The sequence below is a fragment of the Sapajus apella genome, unplaced genomic scaffold (genome assembly GCF_009761245.1).
Source record: "Sapajus apella isolate SASKATOON/1434 unplaced genomic scaffold, GSC_monkey_1.0 scaffold2, whole genome shotgun sequence".
Classification (NCBI taxonomy): Eukaryota; Metazoa; Chordata; class Mammalia; order Primates; family Cebidae; genus Sapajus; species Sapajus apella.
In genome coordinates, this window is record NW_022436942.1 from 27,168,804 (window position 1) to 27,192,848 (window position 24,045).

Sequence of the window (24,045 nt, forward strand, 5' to 3'; positions counted from 1 at the left end):
GTCGTCACTCAATCTCTTAAAAAGATGGAACCTCCGGGGCGCTTCCCTATAGCGAGCCTAGTGGCGGGTGTTTGTGTTGAAACTTGACGGCGGCTCTAACTTAAAGGGGAGGGAGCAAAAGGACGCCAGAGCACTTAAAACGAGGCGGGTGGTGCCTGCCCCTTTAAGGGCGGGGCTTGGGGACGACTGTGTCTGAGCCCCAGACTGCTCCGAGTTTCTGTCGCAGGCTGCGAGGAAAGGCTCCTAGGCTGGGTCCGGGTGCTCGGCGGCGGCGGCGGCGGCGGCGGCTTCCTCCCCGCTCGTCCTCCCCGGGCCCGGAGGCTCCTCTGCTCCAGTCATGCTGAGCAGAGTATGGAAGCAGCTGACTATGAAGTGCTATCGGTGCGAGAACAGCTCTTCCACGAGAGGGTCCGCGAGTGCATTGTGAGTGCGGGGCCCGGGCGGGGAGAAGCGGCGGTTGCGGGAGAGGGGAGGTTGGGGTCCGCGCTTCAGAGCGCCGTCAAACTCTGCCTGGACCAGTGGCGGGCGACAGAGGCCTCAGTCCGGGCAGAAGGGCGGGTGCCCGGCTGGCGAACCCCCAGATGGGATCAACTGGGTCCCTGCGCGATAAACAAAGGCCGCCGTTTCCGTTCCTCCCCACACTCCCCTCCCCCGGCCTTCCCTCCCACCACTCACCCCGCGCGTCTTCCTGTCGGGGGTCTAGGGGCTCTCAGGGCCTGCGGAATCCGCCCTAGTCTGATACTCGGGAAAGGATGGCTTTGCTTGCACTCAAACTGGATTGAGGGCAAACCCAGCTGACGTTGGACGAAGGGGAGACGTCGTCACACTGAGCTTGATTCCAGAAAAGACGGGAGGTGTAGGGATGGCAGCTGTCAGAAATCTGGGGACTTGGGTCGTCTCCTGCTTTGGAAGAAAGGACTCTTATTGGGGTAGATTCTAATATGTAGAGATGAGGAACAACCAAGTTTTCCCCCCGTCTTTTTTCTTTCTCACTAGTGTTTGTTTGAAACCCTGCAAGACTGGGTTCCCAGCCTCCCAGCCATTCTGGGGTTTCCTCGGTGAGTGGTCCAACCTGTGCTTCGGAGGGTACCTGGCTGCTCTTCCTTACGCCCTCCCTGCCACTTAGAGCGACGGCTGAACCTGCCACACAGAAGTGGACTCCACTTCTGGGGTAGGAGTACCCAGTGGAGCTTAGAGAGTCCTATCTTCCTCAGCCTTTCTTTGAATTCTCACTTATCTGGTTTCTTCTCTGTTTCCTTTCCCAGAGCTCCCCGGGGCAACCCTCATACCCAAATACTAAATAGAAAGGGAATGGTTTGGAAAAACAGAAAGAAATGTTAATAAGTGGGGGAACCCAGTGTTGGGGTCATTCCCTTCATTTTTTTCAGGCTGGGCTCTAGCCAGCCCTGGGCAGCCTGATGGGAGGAGGGGTAAATTGAGCCAGGACATAATTAGCTCTGTTCTTATCTGTGAGGACTGGAAAGTATATTAGTCTGTGTGTGCAACTCCAGTAGAAGTATGCTTTTGGCAAGCCTTCCTCGTGTGTTCCTTCGTGGACAGTCCACATGGTGGGTTGGGCATATTGCGGAGGCACACCCTGGCCTTGAGACAGTGTTGGGCCAGAGGATTACATTCCTAGAGAACAGGGAGGGGTGAGACCTTGGACAGAAGCAGCCTCCTGGATGTCTCCCCCATTCCTTTAGTCCCATGAGCTGGCTAAGGGCAGCCTGGAGACTTTTGGTACCTCCCCCACCTGGCTGTCATCAGGAGGCTAGGGAACAACGTAGCCTCCTCTGTAACTGCGTGGAACTTCAGCATGACCTTTTGAGCCCTCTCACCTTCCTGGCTATTACGCAAGCTCAGGGCAGAACACAGGCTATAAAAATCCTACAGCTACAATCTGAGTGTCTCATTTATTTATTTATTTATTTATTTATTTATTTATTTATTTGAGACGGAGTCTCAGTCTGTCACTCTGTCACCCAGGCTGGAGTGCAGTGGCGCAATCTCAGCTCACTGCAACCTCTGCTTCCCATGTTCAAGCGATTCTTCTTCCTCAACCTCCCAAGTAGGTGGGACTGTAGGCGTGCACCGCCATGCCTGGCTAATTTTTGTATTTTTAGTAGATATGGAATTTCACCATATTGGCCAGGCTGGTCTCAAACTCCTGACCTCGTGATCTACCCTCCTTGACCTCCCAAAGTGCTGGGATTACAGGCGTGAGCCATCACCCCCTGCCCTGAGTGGCTCCTTCTATTCTGCTTTCTTAATGTCAAAAGCTATGACTTTGTTCTAGATCGATGGTTCTCCTGCGTCTCTGTGGATTCTTCCCTCCTTGTGTAGATAGCTGTATGTGGATTCTCTGTGGGGTCAGCCCCTTTTGGACACTGGAAGACCCATGAAACTGATCCTGTCCTCTTGGCCTATCTCAAACACAATAACTTCTCTTCTTGAGACTCTCTGGATTTTTTTTGAGACCTAGTCTCACTCCCAGGCTGGAGTGCAGTGGTGTGATCTCTGCTCACTGCAACCTCCGCCTCCCAGGTTCTAGTGATTCTCGTGCCTTAGCCTCCTGAGTAGCTGAGATTACAGGCCTCCGCCACCACATCCAGCTAATTTATATATATATATATATATATATTTTTTTTTTTTTTTTTTTTTGAGACGGAGTTTCACTCATGTTACCCAGGCTGGAGTGCAATGGCACGATCTCGGCTCACCGCAACCTCCGCCTCCTGGGTTCAGGCAATTCTTCTGCCTCAGCCTCCTGAGTAGCTGGGATTACAGGCACCCGCCACCATGCCCAGCTAATGTTTTGTATTTTTAGTAGAGACGGGGTTTCACCATGTTGACCAGGATGGTCTCGATCTTTTGACCTCGTGATCCACCCGCCTCGGCCTCCCAAAGTGCTGGGATTACAGGCTTGAGCCACCGCGCCCGGCCTAATTTTTATATTTTTAATAGAGACAGGGTTTCACCATGTTGGTCAGGCTTGTCTTGAACTCTTGACCTCAAGTGATCTACCTGCGTTGGCCTCTCAAAGTGCTGGGATTACAGGCATGAGCCACCATGCCCCGCCAACACTCTCTGGTCTTGATTAGAGCCAAGTTGGCCAATGGGTCCTCCTCTGGGCAGTAGCAGCTTACCTGGAGTAGGGTAGGAATGAATATGCAGATTAACCTGGCCGAGTTCTGCCATCACTGCCACTTGGCAGTCCAGCCAGCTCTAGAAACGTTGTAGATGTTGGGCCCCAACTAAAGCCCACTGTTAGGGGTAGAGGATTAAATGAGGCTCTGGTTTGGTGCAGAGCAGACCTGATCTTGCAGGGTCCCTGAATAAGCATGGAATAGAAGTTATGACTTGGCCTAGAAACATGACACCTACTTTGGGTCAAGGCAGCAATGTGGGTGGAGGTAGGAGGGTGTGGTAGCGATGGAGTGCCAGGACAATGCGGACATCTTCCTCCCCTCAAACCTGCTTCCCTTTCCAATAATGTGCTCAGAGTAAATTCCCTCTGGTTCTGTAGCCGGTTTTAGATAAGTGTGCATTGTGCATTTCTAGGAGTTTTCTTTTACCCATTTACCAATCAGAGTTGGGCTGAAGCTGTTTTCTCCCAGGAAAGTCCTTGTAGGGCTGGGCATGGTGCTGTTTCCCCAGGTGCATGGGGCAGCCCCTGTCTGGCCTGTCTTAGAGGCCCCTGGGGCCCTGACTAGAAGGAAGTACCTGGGAAATCACTGGGATCGCAGCCTCAAGGTAGGGCTCCGGATGGAACCCCTGGAAGTATGGAGCCTTATCTTGAGGAAGTGATGCCAGGGAATTAACAGAGAGGCTCTTGGGGCTGTGGAGTATGCTGAAGGTTAGAGCTTCTCATCCCAGCTCACATTCTGCCACAGATCTCAACACTTCTGTTTGCAACACTGTACCTCCTCTGCCACATCTTCCTGACCCGCTTCAAGAAGCCTGCTGAGTTCACCACAGGTATTGTGACTTCCCTCCCTTCTGCCAGAATCCCTGGTTTGCCATGGGCCAGCCTTAGGGGAATGGGCCTATGGTGTCCACTGGGAAAGGAGCAGCGGCTATGAGGGGCTGTTCTGGAGCCTTTGCCTCTTCAGCGTCCCTTGCTGCACAGTCATGGGCGAGGGCAGCTAGATGGAAGTGTCTGCTGGGCAAGTCATGTAATATTTCTGATCCTCAGTGTTATACTACAATATGGTCATAACAATGTCTACCTACTCCATTGTGTGGACCAAAGGAGATGGTTAATGTGAAAGCCCTTTGTGAACCTGAAGTGGGCAACTGCCAGGCAAATGTCATTATGGGCACAGGTTCTGTGTCATCTCCTCTCCTGGTGTTCCCACAGCCGGGACCAGAGACCTCCCTGATGACTGGGGCACCTGGTGATGGTGGCCTTTCTCTTTATGGGGAGGCTGAGTATGCTCAGATTGCAGCTTTCCTTCCCTAGACATTGTGTAATTGGTAGTGGGGGCACACTTGCCCCATTTCCTAGCCCCAGCCTTTCCTTCTCTCATGATGGCTCAGGATGAGTCCCCACTCAACAAGGCAGCTACCCTAAAGTAGTTCCCCTGGGGACTTTATCTGTGAATCTGTCCTTCTCCCTCCGCTCTTTTCCCTTTCCTGGACCCAGCCACTGATGTAACAAGCCAATAATTGTTTATCATATTAATACTTTGAGCTATAAAGAGGAACCTGTGATGGGTGAGATCTAGGGAGGAGGAAAGAAGTATAGGAATGTCTGGCCTATATTCTCTTCACCTGGGACCACTGATTTTTAAGTTGCCACCTTGGCTGGAGAATAGGCTATGGGGTTCATAATGTGTGGTCTCCCAGAGCCTCTTGTTGAGCTCTGCCTTCTTTCAGGGGGCAGGGATGGGGCGGGAAGCACATTGTAATACAGATGGCCTCAGAGCTGTCCACTGATGTCCTGCCTCTTCCCCATGCCTCTGTCTCTTACAGTGGATGATGAAGATGCCACAGTCAACAAGATTGCGTAAGTATCCCTGCCTCAGCAACTGACACCAGTGGTCTTTAGGAACTGGGATCCAGGGAGGCCCTGGAGCTGGAGGGAGAAGAGGGAAGTCACATACATGAAGAGAGAGTTTCTGCTTCCACCCCATTTCTTGCTTCTTCCGGCTTTACCTCATCCTGGGGATGCTCAGAAAAGCTGCCGTTCCTGTCTCCCTGGTTAGGCCAGGAGCTTCTTAGAGCCTCACGGCCAGGAACATTAGCTGGGGCCTGAGTCACCGGAAATGGTTCCAGCTTGGCTTCACCTCCCAGCAGCCAGTAGGGAGGGAATGGATGTAGATTGATGGAAAAAGAGCAGGGTGTGGGGAAGGTGGGAACCCCTGAGGGAGGGGCATGCTTGGTCTGAGAGGAAGGCTCATATTCCAGGCTGCTAATGTTCACTAGCACATACAGAGAACGAGAGAGCGATGACTCCTCCAAGTCAATAGATCAGAAGGCGGTCCTCCATCCTTGATGGACCAATGAAATAGAAGTGCCCCACTTCAGTGGATGCAGCCTAGGGCATAGTCTTGGCTATGAAGCTAGGTTTCAGTTTCTCGTTTTCTTCCTTTGCCCTCGTGCCTTTGTGCAGGGCATAGCCATATGGGATGAACCTGTACTTATCTGGTCTAAAAGAGGCAAGCTCAGAAATCCATATACCTAGGCCGGGCGCGGTGGCTCAAGCCTGTAATCCCAGCACTTTGGGAGGCTGAGGCGAGCAGATCATGAGGTCAAGAGATCAAGACCATCCTGGCCAACATGGTGAAACCCCATCTCTCCTAAAATTACAAAAATTAGCTGGGCGTGGTGGTACGTACCTGTAGTCCCAGCTACTCGGGAGGCTGAGGCAGGAGAATTGCTTGAACCCAGGAGACAGAGGTTGCAGTGAGCCAAGATTGTGCTACTGCACTCCAGCCTAGTGACAGAGTGGGACTCCATCTCAAAAAAAAAAAAATCCATATCCCTGAGCAAAGAAGAGAAGCCAGGCCCCCTAGCTTTGGAATCATACCTGGCATAACCTACAGGCATGTATAGGAGGACCACATTCCTGGGACAGCCTGGGCATGTGTCATGGCAGGTGATCAGGTTCCCATGAATGCCTGAGGCTGTGCCCATCCCATGTGCTCCGGCTTGCCTGGAGGTAAAGGACTAGGGCAGGGCAGCAGTGAGTAGAACCCCAGCTGGACAGCCCCTTCCCTCGCTCTGTCATTGCTACAGCTGGTTCTCAAAGCCACAGTTGCCCTCAGGACAAATAACCTCTTTATTAAAATCTAGATATCTGGATATTAATGTGATATTAGTATCTTCTCCAGCACAGGGTAATGAGTCCTGAGCTAAGCAAGGACACTCTTCCCTTCTCTGCCCAGGCTTGAGCTGTGCACCTTTACCCTGGCAGTTGCCCTGGGTGCTGTCCTGCTCCTGCCCTTCTCCATCATCAGCAATGAGGTGCTGCTCTCCTTGCCTCGGAACTACTACATCCAGTGGCTCAACGGCTCCCTCATCCATGGTGTGTGGCTCCTGGAGGTGGCTTGGGGTGGGGATAGGGAGCAGAGAGCAGATAGACTCAGGCAGTCCTGGGCCAATCAGTCATATGTTCCCTCTCTGTTTCTCCTGCAAATGATCAATCTCCTATGGGTTGCCCCTCCCCTTACTGACCACCTCTGCTTTTTATTTTTTGCTCTAGGCCTCTGGAACCTCGTTTTTCTCTTCTCCAACCTGTCCCTCATCTTCCTCATGCCCTTTGCATATTTCTTCACTGAGTCCGAGGGCTTTGCTGGCTCCAGAAAGGTAAGTAGGGATATGTATCCAGGCAGGAAATGGAATTCCCCTCACATAGTTCAACTGAAGAGATTTTAATAAAGAGGCTATTTGCAGAGATTTAGTTAAAGGAAGTTTGAGGCTCTAGTGACAGCAGGAAGTTATTTCCACTTTTAGGCCTCTAGGGACAAAGGGAGGAAAGGGTTTCTAGAACCTCCCAATAGCTGAAGCCAGGGATGTGAAGCTACCCAGAGAGGAGCTGTTATCTTAGTGATAGTCACTACCAAAACCATGGTGGCAAACGTGGGAGGAAGCACAGGAAACATACCCTTACCTCTTTTCTACATTCCATTCTCCTGCTGGATGCCAAACCAGAGGGCAAAGAGCTTGTGGGATGCAGACCTCAGAGGTCAGCCTCCGACAGACAATGACAAGGAATGGGTCTGGGGAAAGGAGATGCAAATGAAGAACACCTAGTATGTGGGGTGACCTTAACTGGGGAGTGGGAAGACAGAGCAACAGCAGAGTAAGAGGAAAACCATCTCTCATCTCCTGAATCCAGATCTCTGGTTCCCACAGGCTAGCCGCCATCTCTGATGTCTTTCCTTCCCCTAACATCCGCTGCCCTGATGTTAACCTCCTTTTCCCCTTCACCTATTGCCTCCTCCCATAGGGTGTCCTGGGCCGGGTCTATGAGACGGTGGTGATGTTGATGCTCCTCACGCTGCTGGTGCTGGGTATGGTGTGGGTGGCATTAGCCATTGTGGACAACAACAAGGCCAGCAGAGAGTCACTCTATGGTGAGCAGCCCAGCTTTCTCCAGGCTGTGTGGCTCTTCAGTTGGCCCATGTCCCCCTGCCCGGAATGACTGTAACCCTCTAAAGTGGAGAAAGTGGCACCTTTTTCCTTAGACTGAAGTTTCAGGCTGATAGACTTCTGGCCAAATCCAACCTGCGGAAATGTTTCATTGGGCCCATGCAATGGTTTTTGAAATATATATTATTCAGTTACTTACATTTTAAATTGGGAGATTTCACATTAATATCCAGATATCTAACTATGCTTGACAAGGAGAAGATCTGGCTACATTAGTTCCTGGTGATGGGGGCCAAATAGCAGTTGTGCCCTTTTGTTCGGGGTTAGGATCTCCAGTTTACTATAGGTCCTGCCTCTCCCTCTTCTGCTAATGGTGGCCAGCTTTCTTCATTTATATTACTTGGCTAACCCCTGTGGGGCTGTGCCCTTGTCTAGACCCTGAGGCCTGTCAGCCCCCAGTAAGCAAGGAGAAATGAGCTGACATGCCTCTTTTTTTATCCTTAGATTTCTGGGAGTACTATCTCCCCTACCTCTACTCATGCATATCCTTCCTCGGGGTTCTGCTGCTCCTGGGTGAGTGTACAGGGTCTGGGAGGGAATGGGTAGGGTCCTGGGGCCAGACTAACCAGGCTAGAAAGAGAGGGAATGGAGGGGCATGTTAGGGAAGGGGTGGAGAGCAGGGTCTGGCAGATGACTGGCTCTTGTCCCCACAGTGTGTACTCCACTGGGTCTTGCCCGGATGTTCTCGGTCACTGGGAAGCTGCTGGTCAAGCCCCGGGTATGTGGTATTCCTTGGTCTTTGATCCTGCAGGGTGAGCTTCCTGCAGAGCTGGAGCAAACAATGAAATAACTCTATGGTTGTATAGTGCACAACTTGGAGAGGGCTACAGCCTTTGTTGGTTCCTGTATCCTGTACCCCTATCATCCAAAGCTGGTCACCAGACACGCAGGGCAGAACTCAAGACATTTGGGAGGGATTGAGCAAAGCTGCTGGCCACAGGGTGGTGAATGAGGCTTTGGGGAAGGACTGGGACTACGGAGCCCTGGGAGGAACAAGGTTCTCCTGGGGCCTTTGGGTCAGGGAGTCTCTGACAGTTAGTCTCTTCCTTTCCCCTGCCTCTAGCTCCTGGAAGACTTGGAGGAGCAGCTGTACTGCTCAGCTTTTGAAGAGGCAGCCCTGACCCGCAGGATCTGCAGTGAGTTGCAGTTCTTCCCTGCTGGGGTGGTGGGCTTGGCCTGGGGAGAGACTACAGGACTTGGGAGCAACATCATCTTCTCTGCCCTCAGATCCTACTTCCTGCTGGCTGCCTTTAGACATGGAGCTGCTACACAGACAGGTCCTGGCTCTGCAGACACAGAGGGTCCTGCTGGGTATGTGGGTTAGTAGGGCATGGGATACATGGGTTTCCCCAAGGAGAGTAGCCCCTGGTTCTCGATGCTTGCTGACAGCTTCCCATCCCTACACAGAGAAGCGGCGGAAGGCTTCAGCCTGGCAGCGGAACCTGGGCTACCCCCTGGCCATGCTGTGCTTGCTGGTGCTGACGGTGGGTATACCAGCCCTAGAGGTGGGGAGTGGACCCTCAGTACTTTGAGGCCTTCTCAGGGAGAGGGGAGGCGATGTGGGGACCTGGTTATCATCAATAATAGTTGCCTTTCACTGAGTGCCTACTTTTATGTCCTGCCTTTGCTGAGCACAAATGCTGAGCACATCAATCCCCATTTTGTAGATGAAGAGACAGAGTTGAGTGACTTGCCCAAGGTCACACAGGGCCAAGGAGTAGTTGTGCAGGTCTGCCCTGGGATGAGAATAAGCACTGAAATTTAGTCCATTCCCCCATGGACTCAGGAATAGATCTTATTGAAGAGAGGCACTTTTTCCTATTCTGCCTTTTTGCAATCCTTCCACCTAGAAGGGATGTATTTTATAAAGTCCTCAAAGGCACTCTGTTGCTAATAACAACCTCGACAAGGTCCCACACAGCTCATTGGAAGCAGAGCTAGTCTTGGAAACTGAAAATGTTGGACCAGAGTCTCTGCGCATTTCTTTAGCTCTGGGTCCAGCCATGGTCTGGGGTGGGATGGGAGTCTAACCTTGCCTCTCACAGGGCTTGTCTGTGCTCATTGTGGCCATCCATATCCTGGAGCTGCTCATCGATGAGGCTGCCATGCCCCGAGGCATGCAGGTACCAGGCTGCCCTCCTACCATATCCTTTGGGGAGGGCCTAAGAATAGCTGGGGAGAGGAGGCAGAAGCTGAGGACAGTGGGAAAGCTGGGTGCTGGGTAGTGCTTGCTGATTGTGGGGAATGCTCACAGTGGCACTGTTCCACTCCTCAGGGTGCCTCCCTAGGCCAGGTCTCCTTCTCCAAGCTGGGCTCCTTTGGTGCCGTCATTCAGGTTGTACTCATCTTGTATCCTTCTGGAAACCCATCATTACCTCTGTTCACCAAACCTGTCTCCTGGGACTCTAGACAGAGCACTTCTTGGACTTTGTCTCCTTTGGGACTCTGAGCAACAGTGATGGGAAGTGGGGCAAGTCTTCATCAGCTTCCAGTTCAGAAAGAAGGAAAAGACTTAATTTTGAAAGAAGGGCTGGTGGTTCAGTAGAATCTCATCAGAAGAAAATAAAAGAGGCCGGGTACTGTGGCTCACACCTGTAATCCTAGCACTTTGGGAGGCTAAGGCAGGTGGATTGCTTGAGTTTAGGATTTCAAGACCAGCCTGAGCAACATGGTGAAACCCGGTCTCTACAAAAAATACAAAAAATTAGCCAGGTGTGGTGGTGCGTGCTTACATCCCCAGCTACTCGGGAGGCTGACATGGGAAGATGAATTGAGCCTAGAAGGTCAAGGCTGCAGTGAGCTGAAATTGTGCCACTGCACTCCAGCCTGGGTGACAAAGTGAGACCCTGTCTCAAAAAAAAAAAAAAAGGATGGGCTGGGAGAGAGTTCTGTTACCCTTGAGATGAGGTGTTAATCTTTAGAAGCCAGCCAGTTCTTCCTTAATGCAGTGGCAGTTACCTAATGGTGTCCTCAGTTGTGGGCTTCTATAGCTCTCCACTCTTCCGGAGCCTGCGGCCCAGATGGCATGACACCACCATGACACAGGTAGCTGGGAGGGAGGAGGGAAAGCCACTTGGGGGTGTGGATGGGCACTCAGTGCCCACAGCTCTTCTACCTCACTTCTCTTTTCCCTACTTCCACCCAGATAATTGGGAACTGTGTCTGTCTCCTGGTCCTAAGCTCAGCACTTCCTGTCTTCTCTCGAACCCTGGGTAAGTATCAAAAGGAGGAGATAAGGGAACTGGATTGTTTTGAGTACTTACTGATGCAAAGCAGGCATTTTATTTTATTTTATTTTATTTTCTGAAAGAGTGTTTTGCTCTTGTTGCCCAGGCTGGAGTGCAATGGCACTATCTCAGCTCACCACAACCTCCACCTCCTGGGTTCAAGCAATTCTCCTGCTTCAGCCTCCCAAGTAGCTGGGATTACAGGTGTGCGCCACCATGCCCGGCTAATTTTGTACTTTTTTAGTAGAGATAGGGTTTCTCCGTGTTGGTCAGGCTGGTCTTGTACTCCCGACCTCAGGTGATCCATCTGCCTCAGCCCCACAAAGTGTTGGGATTACAGGCGTGAGCCACCGCGCCCAGCCACCAGGCACTTCATATAGATATGTTCTCTAATTCCCACAACAAACCCAAGAGTCGGTATTATCCCCATTATACAGTTGGGGAAAGTGAGGGTCTTTGAAGTGCCTACACTGAGCTTCAGGGTAGTGTTGCTGCAAAGTACATACTTTCTACATTTGCTGCATCCCACTGCCTCTCTCATTTACTTTACTTTTTGGTTGGGGAGCACACTTTTTTTCTAAGTCTTTCTCCTGGATGAATAATCCAATGAATGTTCCTATTTGAAAGATGATAAACAGAGAAGCTACCTGATTGACCCAGAGTTATATAGCTAGTTTGAGGCAACGTCAAGTCAGTCTAGAATGTATCCTGAACCCCAGGCTAGTGCTTTCTCTATACACTGGGGTGTCAGATAATACACTCATTCCTTCTCCTGCCTTTAGAGCTGTATCTAGAATTACCTGGCTAAAAAGTTCAAGAGTGGCTGGGCACGCTGGCTTAAACCTGTAATCTCAGCACTTTGGTAGGCCAAGGTGGGAGGATTGCTTGAGGCCAGGGGTCCTAGACCAGCTTGAGCAACATAGTGAGACCTTATCTCTACAAAAAAAAGTTTTTTTAGTTAGTCAGGTGTGGTAGCACACATCTGTAGTCCTACCTATATATGAGACAGGCAAGAGGACCGCTTGGGCCCAGGACTTTGAGGCTGCAGGGAGCTAAGATTGTGCCATTGCACTCCAGCCTGGGCAACAGAGCAAGACCCTGTCTCAAAACAAAACCAAATTAAACAAAAAACAGCTCTATTTCATTCTTAATGTTATATTCTTTACACTCTGCCATTTGTAGTTATGCTGGGGGAATTTGTAAGAAAGTTGGCTTGTGGGTCTTCCAGTTAGTCCCTTTAGGTTGGATGCAGGTAAAAATATTTAAAGGTGGGGAGCAGAGTTTTTTGATTTATGATATTATTATTATGAAGGGCCCAGTAAATGTTAGAATAGTGCCTGGCACAGACAGTGCTTTATGTGTGTTGTCTCATTTAATTCTTAGGAAACTGAGACACTGAAAATTTAAGGAATTTTCCCAGATCACACAGCTAATTAGGGGTGGAGTTGGGATATGAACCCTAGCAGCCTGATCAGTCTGAGTACTTAGCAACCACACTGTTCTGTCTACTAAAAAAAAGTTGATGACCTGCTTATTCCAGGCCCAGGAACAAGTAGTAGGCCCTGGGAGATCCCGGGGACACCAGGAGCCAGAGTAGGCCTCACTGGAGAAGATGGCAGACTCTGGAAGTGAAGCTGAAGCAAGCCTAGCTGCTGACACTTTGAACTGTCCGGAACTGCCCTTGAGATAGCTTTGGGTGGTAGAATTGGGAGAGGCCAACCCATCACTTGCAGTGTTGAGATATGGCCACCAGGAGGCAGCAGAAAGTTGGGCGGGTAGCAGAAAAGGGCCTAGGGAGCCCACCTTTCATCCTGGCCTTTGTACTTCAGGGCTCACTCGCTTTGACCTGCTGGGTGACTTTGGACGCTTCAACTGGCTGGGCAATTTCTACATTGTGTTCCTCTACAACGCAGCCTTTGCAGGCCTCACCACACTCTGTCTGGTGAAGACCTTCACTGCAGCTGTGCGAGCAGAGCTGATCCGGGCCTTTGGTGAGAGGGAGAGAGGGTGCGGAGTAGTGGGGTGGTAGTTATCTAGGACACTCTGGATCATGGGTCATCTCAGCAGGGAAGAGGGTGTGCTTCCAGCTTTGTGGGTAACGTACCTCATCCACACATTCTGTGGCTTGGTTGTCTGGTCCCTAATGGACTGGACCTTTGACCTGCTTTTGACTGCCCATCTCCTTCTCTTCTCCAGGGCTGGACAGACTGCCGCTGCCTGTCTCCGGTTTCCCCCGGGCATCTAGGAAGACCCAGCACCAATGACCTCCAGCTGGGGGTGGGAGGGAGAAAACTGGACACTGCCATCTGTTGCCTAGGCCTGGAGGGAAGCCCAAGGGTAGCTGGACCTCAGGACCTGGAATCTGAGAGGGTGGGTGGCAGAGGGGAGCTGAGCCATCTGCACTGTTGCATAATCTGAGCCAGAGTTTAGGACCAGGACCCCCTGCTTTTCCATACTTAACTGTGGCCTCAGCATGGGGTAGGGCTGGGTGACTGGGTCTGGCCCTGGTCCCAAATCCGTTTACACATCAATCTGCCTCACTGCTGTTCTGGGCTGTGCCCATAGCCATGTTTACATGATCTGATGTGCAATAGGGTGGGAGGGGGCAGGGGAAGGACTGGGCCAGTGCAGGCTTGTGGGGGGTAGATTGTCTCCCTTGCCTCTGGCCCAGCAGAGCCTAAGCACTGTGCTATCCTGGAGGGGCTTTGGACCACCAGAAAGACCAAGGGCATAGGGAGGAGGAGGCTTTACCCATCAGCAATAAAGTTGATCGCAGGGTTTGCTTTGTTTTTTTAAAGAACCTGCTTCTGTGTGTATTTGAACAGGCTTGCTCCTGCTAGTCCTGAGTCTGCCCAGTAAGAAAAGCAGAGGGGTCCTGCCCACCATCCTTTTCCTACCCCTTCATCTATATTATTAGCATCCTCTGGGGACTTGGATCAGGTGTTAGGCTGTGCATTTGGGCAGTGGAAACTCCTTCTTCCTCAGCCTTGCTTAAAGCTTGCTTGTCCCCTGGTTCCTCCTCATATCCATGGCCTTGTTTCTGTACCTTGAGTATTGAGGGTAGGACATGGGCATAGGAGTTGGATAACCTCCCCCTGTACACTCACACCTTCAGCCCTGTTCTCCCTGGCTTAACTGGTAGATATAGAGTAAAATAAGGGGCTGGCTGACAAGGATTTTCAATTCCTACCTGAGAGAAGAACCTAGCTTTTTACTAGAGGCCATCAGTTTCTTGAAGAGTCCATGTGCTATTTTGGGGGTAGGGGCTCAAAACTTAGGTTTATACAGATTGTGCATTGCACAACTTCCAGGGACACCATTTGCCTCTTAGTCATTGTATGGATAGTTACTATGATAGTTTTCTTGTAAATCTTGACTGACTGAAAAAAAAGGTGGGGGGGGGTGCTTTTCTTTTCTTTCGAGACAAGGTCTGGCTCTATCACCCAGACTGGAGAGCCGTGGTGTGATCTCAGCTCACTGAGACCTCCGAAATCTGGGCTCAACCCATTCTTCCACCTCAGGCTCCAGAATAGCTAGGACTACAGACGCATGCCACCATGCCTGGCTAATTTTTGTATTTTTAGTAGAGATGGGGTTTTGCCATGTTGCCTAGGTTGGTCCTGAGCTCAAGTGATCCGCCTGCCTTGGCCTCCCAAAGTGATGGGATTACAGGGCGTGGCATCATGAGCCATGGCACCCAGCCATCTTTTTTTGGAGGGGGGGTCTCACTATCACTCAGGCAAGAGTGCAGTAGCATGATCTTAGCTCACTGCAACCTTGAACTCTTGTACCCAAGTGATCCTCATGCCTCAGCCTCCTGAGTACCTAAGACTACAGGCATGTACCACCACCCCCTACTAATTAAAAAAAAATTTTTTTTTGAAACGGGGTCCTACTACGTTGACCAGGTTGGTCTGGAACTTATGGCCTCAAGCAATTTTTGCTTCAGCCTCCCAAAGTTTTTGGATTACAGGAGTGAGCCACTGTTCCTGGCCTGGTTTTTTCTAATGTACACAAAGTTGCTATAAGTGCTAGCCATAGAACTTGGTGAGGGGAGGGTGAATATGAAAGAAAAAGTGCAGATTCCACAAATACTTACAGAGTACCCTTCTGTAGAGTAGTCACTTAGTCTACTCTACAATATGTGCATGTTTAAGACTGCTTCATCTAGTAAGGTGCCAGATAAGTCTAATACTGTTCTACTACTGCTGTTAAGTACTGGTTCCCGAGGGAACACAGGTGGGCAGTGTTGGGACAGAAGTCTTCTTAGAATAAATTATTTCTTTTTTTTTTTTGAGATGGAGTCTTGCTCTGTAGCAAGCATGTGCCACCATGCGCAGCTAATTTTTGTATTCTTAGTGGAGAAGGGGTTTTACCATGTTGGCCAGGACGGTCTCAATCTCTTGACCTCATGATCTGCCCACCTCAGTCTCCCAAAGTGCTGGGATTACAGATGTGAGCCACTGCACCAGGCCAGAAGAAATGATTTCTAAACAATAGAAATTGGATGTGGTGCCTCTGAGAGCTGAGTGGCTGAAAATAGAGTCCTGGGAGTCGAGAGAGGGAGAAAGCTGGAGAGGGGCCTAGATGGAAGGTTAAGGGAAATGAGCCTCACCTCTTGTGAAGACTTTGAGTGTCCACTGCCCTTCAGCAGCTTCCAGCTGACAAGTTATTCATTTGAAAAGAAGCAGCTATTAGATGGCTGGCAAAGAAGAGAAGGGGAAAAAAGTTGGAAGTCCTAAACCAGACTCTTAAGTACCAAGCTCTGTCCCTGGTTCTGGGGGAGTTCCAATGGAGACTGTAAAGTTAGTTGAGTTCTAGAGACTGTAGAGTTGTAACCGTAAAGTTAATGGGCCCTTGGTATCCTCACCTCCCAGTCCTGGTTACTGCTGAGTGTGAGGAGAGATGGAAATGGGGGAGGTCTGGGAAGGACCACAGAGAAGGGAGGCTCTGGTATATATGCCCAAAGGGCTTGGCTGATCTTGAGCAGAAATTGGAACCCATGCTTCCTGGATGACAGGAGAGGGCATGGCCTGCCAGGGTAGGCTTTGAGAGAGCAAAAATTCCAATTCAAGTATCAGAGGAGGGTGGTTTGATTCCAAGTTTAGGCTTGGAGGTAGAAGGATGTTTATCTAGGTAACCAAGGACTATAAAGCTACAAGGATTTCCTAGGCAGGTGTCTGCCTGGTTTCTAGGATGGGACACACTTCAGCGCAAAATGGACCAGCAGTGACCGGTTAGGTCCCCCGCCCGGGTGGGAGGGGGTGGGACGGTCTTGGGAGAAGGGCGGGGGGCGGGGCCAGGGGCCACTTAAGGCGGAGTCCGGAGTCCCGGCGTTCTGGCAGCACCAGAGTCCTGCAGCAGAGACGGGCTGGGCTGGCACTCACCCACGACCCCCCTTCCCTCCTATGATGGTCCGTCAGTAGCAGGTCCTAGACCCCCCGGGGGCACGTGGGCAGAGCTGGCAGCAGGCAGGTGCGCGGAACCACAAGAGCTCTAGGGCACTCTGGGGGCAGCTCTGCCTGCTGCCCTCTCTGGTGCCTGTGGAGATGCCTAACTGACAGGAGAGTTAGTGAGGACAAGAACGCTCCCTTTTGGCCCAGGTCTGTTGTATCCATGGCTCTGCTGGCCAACCTGCTGCTCCTGTGCTGCTTGGCACTTCTGGCGCTGCCAGCCCAGAGCTGCGGGCCGGGCCGGGGGCCGGTTGGCCGGCGCCGCTATGTGCGCAAGCAGCTCGTGCCGCTACTCTACAAGCAATTTGTGCCTGGCGTGCCCGAGCGGACCCTGGGCGCCAGCGGGCCAGCCGAGGGAAGGGTGGCAAGGGGCTCCGAGCGCTTCCGAGACCTCGTGCCCAACTACAATCCCGACATCATCTTCAAGGATGAGGAGAACAGTGGCGCAGACCGTCTGATGACTGAGGTAAGGAGGGCCTCTCCCCACCTGCGCCAGGGCCCTGCCAGCTCCTCCGTTTTCTTATGGCAGCCCAGGACGGTGAGTCTAGTTTCACCTACAGAGACTTTAGCATTAAAGATCTCCCTTATCACTACCCCCCTACCCCAGAAAAAAAAAAAAAGAAAAATAAAATCCTTGTCGGCTGGACAGAGTGGTTAGGAGGGATCCCGACGGGAAGAGTCTGGGATGGGGAGGGGAGGGGGACTGACTAGTGAGAGTGAAGCTGGGAGAGGCAGCGAGGGCGGGGAAAGGAGGATGGCGGCAGGCGAGACGGGAAATGGCTGAGGCGTGGACCCGGGGTCAGCCACCCAGCCAGGCAGGAAGGGCTGGGGTGAGCTGGGGGCCAGGAGCTGGCAAGGCAGCAGACAGAAGGTTTTACCCTTAGCCTGGCTCCTGACCTGATTGTAGAAAAGTTCTGTGAGCAGAAATTGCTTTTGGCATGGGAAACATGTCCTAGAACAAGGACACGTCTATTCTAGGGTCTATTTTAGGGCTATCCTAGGGTCTAAATGACAATCTTGGGGTAAAAAGTCATCCTCAATGAGAATAACAGATGGGCCCACCTGAGAATCAGAGGGCTCCTAAATCTTCAAACCTTCGCTTATCTCAGGAGCTTTCCTTGAAGTTATATAATTAAGGTAAATTCAACTACCATTTTTGAGCATTGAAACTAAACGAACCTAGAGTGGGGTGGGCAATGCCTTGGAAGAGAAGTATCGCCTCTGGCCAGTGATTTTTTTATTTTTTATTTTTTGTAGAGGTGGGGACTTGCTATGTTGCCTAGGCTAGTCTTGAACTTCTGAGCTCAAAGGATCCTCCCACCTTGGCCTCCCGAAGTGCTGGGATTACAGGTGTGAGCCACTGCATCCAGCCTGGCCAGTGATATTGAATGTTAGAATTGAAAGAAAACTTGGAGATCACATTCCTCTAACCCTTCCTATCCCCACTGCCACCCCCATTTTACATCTGAGAACTGGACTTTCACCAGGAGGAAAAGCAATTTAAAGTCTCACAACTAATTAGTGACATGGCTGGGACTAGAATTCAGGACTCCTGATTCTAAGCCCTATATGTTTTCCATTACACCACCTAATTGTGTATGGAGTGGGGAGGTGGGGGGAGAGGGAGGGGTACGGATTTCCTCTGATTAATTGCCATAGTTTTCAGGTTACTTTGTTAGGAAAACCTGTCCAGAGGAGAAAGAATTCCTTTTGCTTCTGCCCTGAAGGCTTCCTCCTACCCAGAGATTGGAAAGGGGACATTCCTTCTCTCCTCCTTGGCTATGGAACATTGTGGCCCTCTCCTCTGGCTGCCACCTGCAGCAGAGTGGGCAGAACAAGGGACAGGCTCAGGAGGAACTCCGACAGGCCTGGGAGCCCCCTCAGTCTTACTTATCTCCCACACCCTGGCTGCAAAAGGCCTCCATTGAGTTGGCTCTGCACTGGGCTGCTGCCCCCGCAGGTCAGGGCCTCGGGGCCTCCTCAGGGGACTAAACGACAAAGTTGGAAGGAGCTACCACTTTTCCTGTATTCCCCCCACCCCCTAACTCTGCGGAGGTGGAGCGACTAGAGAAGGAAAGGGGAAAAGTGTCTTTCTGTTAAGAGAAAACCAAGTCCGAGGTGAGAGATAAGAGGGGAAAGAAAAAAAGGAAGCTGTCCCTCTCTGCCTCCTCCCGCAGTGTCCCTGCTATGGTGCGCGCCAAGGTCTCCCGCTTCCAGACTGGAGCGGCCAAGATAACTGTGGTCTCACTCCCCCGGGTGCAAGCTTCCAGCCGCAGCTTCTTTTCCTCTTCTCCACTCTCACCCTGCAGGGGGCTCCCCAGATCCGCGCAAGGATCCAGTTATTCTCAGGTGCTACTCCCATGCCCTTCTGGGCAGCATCGGGAGCAGAGATGGAGAGATGGGGGCTCTCCGGACTGGCAGACTTAGTTGGAACTGGGAAAACTGGCCTCGCTGGGGGAGGGGACCTAGCCGGCCGGAGCAGGGATGGGGGGCGCGGCTTTCTGCCCTTTCCTCTCCCTGAGCCGGGGCGGCTGAAAAGCGCCTTTGTGGCCGGAGCTGCTGAGTCCGCTTCTCCCAGCGCGTCCCCGGCCTGGGCTCAGGATTCTCGCTCGGTTAAGTCATCCCGGAGAATGGCCATTGTACTTCGCGCAACCCCCGCCACCCCAGTCCTTTTTCCAGCAGCCTTGATCCCGCACAGCTCCCCTTGGGCACCTCTGTGGGGGGCACCCAGAGCACGAAGAGGTTAATGCTAGGGGCCGAAAGGAGGAGGAGGAAGGAAGGAAGGAAGGAAGCGATGCCCGGTGCCAGGGAAGGCAATGAAACAAAAGATGAATCAGGCGGAGGGAGGGGAGCCGGGGCCTGGGGCGGGGGCCAGGCTCAAACAGGGGCTCCTCGGGAGCAACCAAGCCCTCCCTGACCAGGCTTCCATTTGCCCTCCCAACTCTGGCCTTCTCCCAGGTTGAGCCACACTGTCCCAGAGCCAATAGGGATGAGGGACAGGCATTAAAAATGGGGAAAGAGCTAGGTATGGGCACCCCGTCTCAACCTCAGAGGTGACCCCACAGTTCTCCAACGACGCCCTGGGAACGGAATGCAGATTGGCGACTACCATCTACTCAGACTCTCATTTCTCTAGCACACTCAAAAGCTGGGAGGGGGAGGAGTGGGTCTAGAATAACAAAGAATCAACCCTGCTATCTAGATCCCTTTTCCCCGGAGAGTGGTGGTAGTGGTGGTGGGGAGACTGACTCCTTTATTCCCCGCCAGCGTTGTAAGGAGAGAGTAAACGCGTTGGCCATTGCCGTGATGAACATGTGGCCCGGAGTGCGCCTACGAGTGACCGAGGGCTGGGACGAGGACGGCCACCACGCTCAGGATTCACTCCACTACGAAGGCCGTGCTTTGGACATCACCACGTCTGACCGCGACCGCAACAAGTATGGGTTGCTGGCGCGCCTCGCAGTGGAAGCCGGGTTCGACTGGGTCTACTACGAGTCCCGCAACCACGTCCACGTGTCGGTCAAAGCTGGTACAGTAGGGGGAGGGTGGTAAAATCCGCCAAAAGGGGGCTCCCTCCAAGAAACTGAGTCTGCAGTAGTCCTGTTGCCACCCTAGGGGAGACCAAGTGGGCTTTAGTGTTGAAAACCACCTGTACAGGCCGGGGCGGGGCCTCATGCCTGTAATCCCAGCACTTTGGGAGGCCAAGGCTGGCGGATCACTTGAGGTCAGGAGTTCCAGACTAGCCTGGCCAACATGGTGAAATCCAATCTCTGCTATAAATACAAAAATTAGCCGGGCGTGGTGGCGCATGCCTATAATCCCAGCTACTCGGGAGGCTGAGGCACGAGAATCGCTTGAACCTGGGAGTTGGAGGTTGCAGTGATCCGAGATGGCGCCACTGAACTCCAGCCTGGGAGACAGAGCTAGATCTTCTCTCTAAATAAATAAATAAGAAAGAAAAGAAAAGAAAGAAAACCACCCTTCCTTTGGGGCCAGATTAGTGGGAAATTGTGTTGTCCAGCACTGGCGAGGTCTGCGCTGGCCTTGAGAATCGGTACCATCATTCTGGAACTGCTGGTCTTGATTCAACCCTTCCTGTGGTTGTTCCCTGCAGATAACTCACTGGCGGTCCGGGCGGGCGGCTGCTTTCCGGGAAATGCCACGGTGCGCCTGCGGAGCGGCGAGCGGAAGGGGCTGCGGGAACTGCATCGCGGAGACTGGGTTTTGGCGGCCGATGCGTCAGGCCGGGTGGTGCCCACGCCGGTGCTGCTCTTTCTGGACCGGGACTTGCAGCGCCGGGCTTCATTTGTGGCTGTGGAGACCGAGCGGCCCCCACGCAAACTGTTGCTCACGCCCTGGCACCTGGTGTTTGCCGCTCGAGGGCCGGCGCCCGCGCCGGGCGACTTTGCACCAGTGTTCGCGCGCCGGCTACGCGCTGGGGACTCGGTGCTGGCGCCAGGCGGGGACGCGCTTCGACCGGCGCGCGTGGCCCGCGTGGCGCGCGAGGAAGCCGTGGGCGTGTTCGCGCCGCTCACCGCGCACGGGACGCTGCTGGTCAACGATGTTCTGGCCTCATGCTACGCGGTTCTGGAGAGTCACCAGTGGGCGCACCGCGCTTTTGCTCCCTTGCGCCTGCTGCACGCGCTGGGGGCGCTGCTCCCTGGCGGGGCTGTCCAGCCGACTGGCATGCACTGGTACTCTCGGCTCCTCTACCGCTTGGCAGAGGAGCTGCTGGGCTGAGTGACCCAGGCACAGAAACCTCGAGGCGCCCAAGGAAACGGGGGCCTGCTGGGTGAGATGTGGGGGTGTGGGCAGCAGAGGAAGCCGATTGGGAGGGAAAGTGAGGGAGGGAGAGGGAGAAAATGGGGCTATGTGGAAACTGCCTGACTTAGGGGCAACCTCAAACTGAGAGGAGGTGATCCCGGGTCTGATCTGGTGCGCACTCCTTAAGGAGGACTATTTAGCCTCTTCTCCAGTGCCTCAGCCCCACCCGATAATTTTATTTCTTATTTATAAATTGTAATATAATGCTCTCCATGCCCAACCTCCCAAGGTGAGGGGCTGGGGCATGGCATTAACACTGTCTGACACAGCCAGCCAGTCTGACATCTGACATTTTCCTACAGGTGGGCTAATAAAGGGAAGGCTTTCAGGAGCTTAGCGGAAAACACCTCCATTCAGAGGGTGATTCACCTCTAGAGAGAGGGAGAAAGGCCACCAACCTGAGTTAACTGCTTACTTCCGGCTCTCCCTCCTTCCTCAGCAGGTTCTTTGGGACCTTATTCCTTCCTTCAGAGGGGGCATCCCAATCCGTCAGCAACAGAGCCCACAAGAGTCATGCCCTTTTCCAGGCTGCTGTTTCCATCTCCCACCCAAAGAGGACCACATTTTTTGCTCCTGAGGCTGCATAGGGACTGGAGGGGCCAGAGTTGTCCGGGGCGGGAAAGACTGTGAGCACCCCTTCTCTGTTTATAGGGGCTCCAGCAGAGGCTCAGGCCCCTATGAGTACTGATACTCAAAGCATCTAGTTCCCTGTTTTAGACGGTAGTCCTAGTCCCCATCCTACTCTGGTGGCAGAGTCTGGATGGGGTGGATGTTTTTTCTGAGATGCCACTGGGCCAACTGATGACCCATGGGAAACCTGGCTAATAATTTGCAGTCCTCACATACTCGTGGCCTGAAAAAAGAAGGGGGTTTCGGTAGGGGGCTGGAATATTTCCTTACCGAAGGGCTGCTCAGAGAGAGAGAATGTGTTCAGCCTCAATGTATGTGTGGTAATAAGGGCATATCAGCATTACAATCCGAGCTCCCCTCCTGACCGCTGGCCCTGGTGTTGTTTCTACTGGCTTGGTCTGCCCTCCTCCTCCCTCTTCCATTATCACCAGTTCTGCTTCCCTAGCCTGGGTGTCAAAAGATTCCAAAGCAGTAGACACCTGGAAACCAGGCAGGCAGGTGCCCCTGAGTTAGGAATGGAAGCTCTGGAGGAAGCTGGGCTGCTCCAGAAGGGAAGTGTCTTGGGAGGAGGTAAGGCGGGTAAGGGGAAATAGGGGTTGTTGGTATGCCCGGAGCTCGCCCTTGCCACCAGCAGCACTGCGCTCCCACCGCTCAGGGTCATTGCTATACACCGCCCTCTGGTGGCCTTCAAGAGAATTCTAGGCCTACGTATATGGTTCTCTAAGACGGAAAGTGGTCTCAGACATGGAAGGGTGTACTGGACCTGCGCAAAAGAGCCCGCTCCCAGGAGGGGAGAGATGATGGGTGGGCCTTGTTAAGCTGCCAGCGCTGAGCCACACATACCAGGAACTGTCAAGGAGTCCACCTGCTTCTCCTTGGGAAAGCCCTTCCAAACCATGGCACTTTTACATCCTTCCGGCCTACTTTAGCTCCGTGGCTCCTGGAAGCACAGATGTCCTAGTAGTATACCTGTAGTAGTCCAGACTTCCTTACATATCAAAGTTGCTGCCTCATGTCCCTCACCCTCACGACCTTTGAGTCCAGTTGTCAAGGAGGTGAAAGCATAATAGGGTTCCAGGTAGTGCTTGATAAAGGCAATATTTGGAAGCAGGCCAAGTTTACCCTTGGTGTCCTTCCAACCACCACTGCCCTCAACCCACACTGGGTGTCTGTTGCCACCTTTGCTTTTCTGTGTCTCAGAAGCACTTTCCAAGCTGTGGATCTTTCCTACTTTCTAAACCTGCCTTTGTCTCTTTTTATCAGATCTGATGCCTTCCTGTTGTGTCACCACGGGCAATGACTAATCCGATAAACAAATTAGCTTTCCTATGTTGATGGGCTCCTTGGTTTTACTGCCCTTCCCAGGTAATCAGGTAATACATGTATTTTTTAAAGAGACAGGATCTTGCCCTGTCACCCATGCTGGAGTGCAGTGGTGCGAACTTGGCTCCCAACCTCCTGGGCTCAAGTGATCCTCCCACCTCAGCCTCTGGAGTAGTTGAGAGGGACTACAGGTGCATGCCACTATGCCTGGCTAATGTTTGTATTTTTTGTAGAGACAGAGTCTTGCTGTGTTGCCCAGGCTGGTCTTGAACTCCTGAGCTCCTGCCTTTGCTCCCCAAATTGCTAGAATTACAGGTGTGAGCCACTGTGCCCAGCAGTAATACATATATCTTACAGTATTAACCTTTAACCATAAAATCATAATGATGATGGTTCCTAGCACCATAATATATGTTAGCCAGGAAGATATTTCAGGACAAGGAGAACTCATTGTTTTCCCTTAAACTACATCCTGTAAGTAACTTTCTAGGCTTGAGGCTTACCTCTTAACCCTCACATCCTCCCTTTATTATCTTTATTCCTTTGAGGTCCCTCTTGGCTCTCAAAAAAAAAAAAAAAAAAAAAGCCATTGCTTGCCTTCAGGCAGCAAAGCACACCATCTCTGTGCAGCAGGTGGGCATATTCACTTGGCCATGCAAACACCTCCCAGTTGGAGCATCATTTGCCATCAACAAAATAGGCAGTGAGGTTTCGCCTTAGAAGTCAGTTCCATCTGGGGATAATGATACCTCGCTGACAGGATGGTTGACAAGGATTGTGCTGGATATGGAATAGGCACTCAGTAAATGTTTTTTATTCATTGGCCATTTCTCACTGACTTTGCTTCCTTATCATTTCTTTCCTCACCACTCCACTAAAAGCATCAGCAGTGCAAACTTTCTGGGGTTGTGTCACAGGACTTCCTGAAGCTG

General features: G+C 52.2%; 2 protein-coding genes across 4 annotated transcripts; both read left to right on the plus strand.

Moving 5' to 3' along the window:
* Positions 1–13,683, plus strand: LMBR1L (limb development membrane protein 1 like). Of its 3 annotated transcripts, none has more exons than XM_032294567.1 (17): positions 1–423; positions 3,894–3,978; positions 4,975–5,008; positions 6,390–6,529; positions 6,707–6,810; positions 7,454–7,580; positions 8,101–8,169; positions 8,310–8,374; positions 8,720–8,792; positions 8,884–8,967; positions 9,064–9,140; positions 9,702–9,779; positions 9,932–10,005; positions 10,611–10,701; positions 10,802–10,868; positions 12,713–12,874; positions 13,080–13,680. In XM_032294567.1, the coding sequence occupies exons 1-17, from the start codon at positions 352–354 to the stop codon at positions 13,145–13,147; spliced, it is 1,470 nt and encodes a 489-aa protein (XP_032150458.1). In that variant the 5' UTR covers positions 1–351; the 3' UTR covers positions 13,148–13,680. The 3 variants fall into 3 exon arrangements, with proteins under 3 accessions (XP_032150458.1, XP_032150463.1, XP_032150471.1); XM_032294572.1 differs by having other exon boundaries at positions 3–423; positions 6,419–6,529; positions 13,080–13,661; XM_032294580.1 differs by lacking the exons at positions 1–423; positions 3,894–3,978 and adding an exon at positions 4,000–4,397 and having other exon boundaries at positions 13,080–13,683.
* Positions 13,684–16,188: 2,505 nt separating this feature from the next.
* Positions 16,189–23,123, plus strand: DHH (desert hedgehog signaling molecule). Its single transcript, XM_032294583.1, has 3 exons — positions 16,189–16,802; positions 19,604–19,865; positions 20,451–23,123. The coding sequence occupies exons 1-3, from the start codon at positions 16,500–16,502 to the stop codon at positions 21,074–21,076; spliced, it is 1,191 nt and encodes a 396-aa protein (XP_032150474.1). The 5' UTR covers positions 16,189–16,499; the 3' UTR covers positions 21,077–23,123.
* The last annotated feature ends 922 nt before the right edge of the window (positions 23,124–24,045 follow it).

Bases quoted from the DNA above. Each gene is read 5' to 3' on its own strand.
- LMBR1L (XM_032294567.1), top strand. From the start codon at position 352: ATGGAAGCAGCTGACTATGAAGTGCTATCGGTGCGAGAACAGCTCTTC. The intron at 7,581-8,100 runs GTGAGCAGCCCA...TTTTATCCTTAG, and splicing joins CAGCAGAGAGTCACTCTATG to ATTTCTGGGAGTACTATCTC. The intron at 8,968-9,063 runs GTATGTGGGTTA...ATCCCTACACAG, and splicing joins GACACAGAGGGTCCTGCTGG to AGAAGCGGCGGAAGGCTTCA.
- DHH (XM_032294583.1), top strand. From the start codon at position 16,500: ATGGCTCTGCTGGCCAACCTGCTGCTCCTGTGCTGCTTGGCACTTCTG. The intron at 16,803-19,603 runs GTAAGGAGGGCC...ATTCCCCGCCAG, and splicing joins CAGACCGTCTGATGACTGAG to CGTTGTAAGGAGAGAGTAAA. The intron at 19,866-20,450 runs GTACAGTAGGGG...TGTTCCCTGCAG, and splicing joins CCACGTGTCGGTCAAAGCTG to ATAACTCACTGGCGGTCCGG.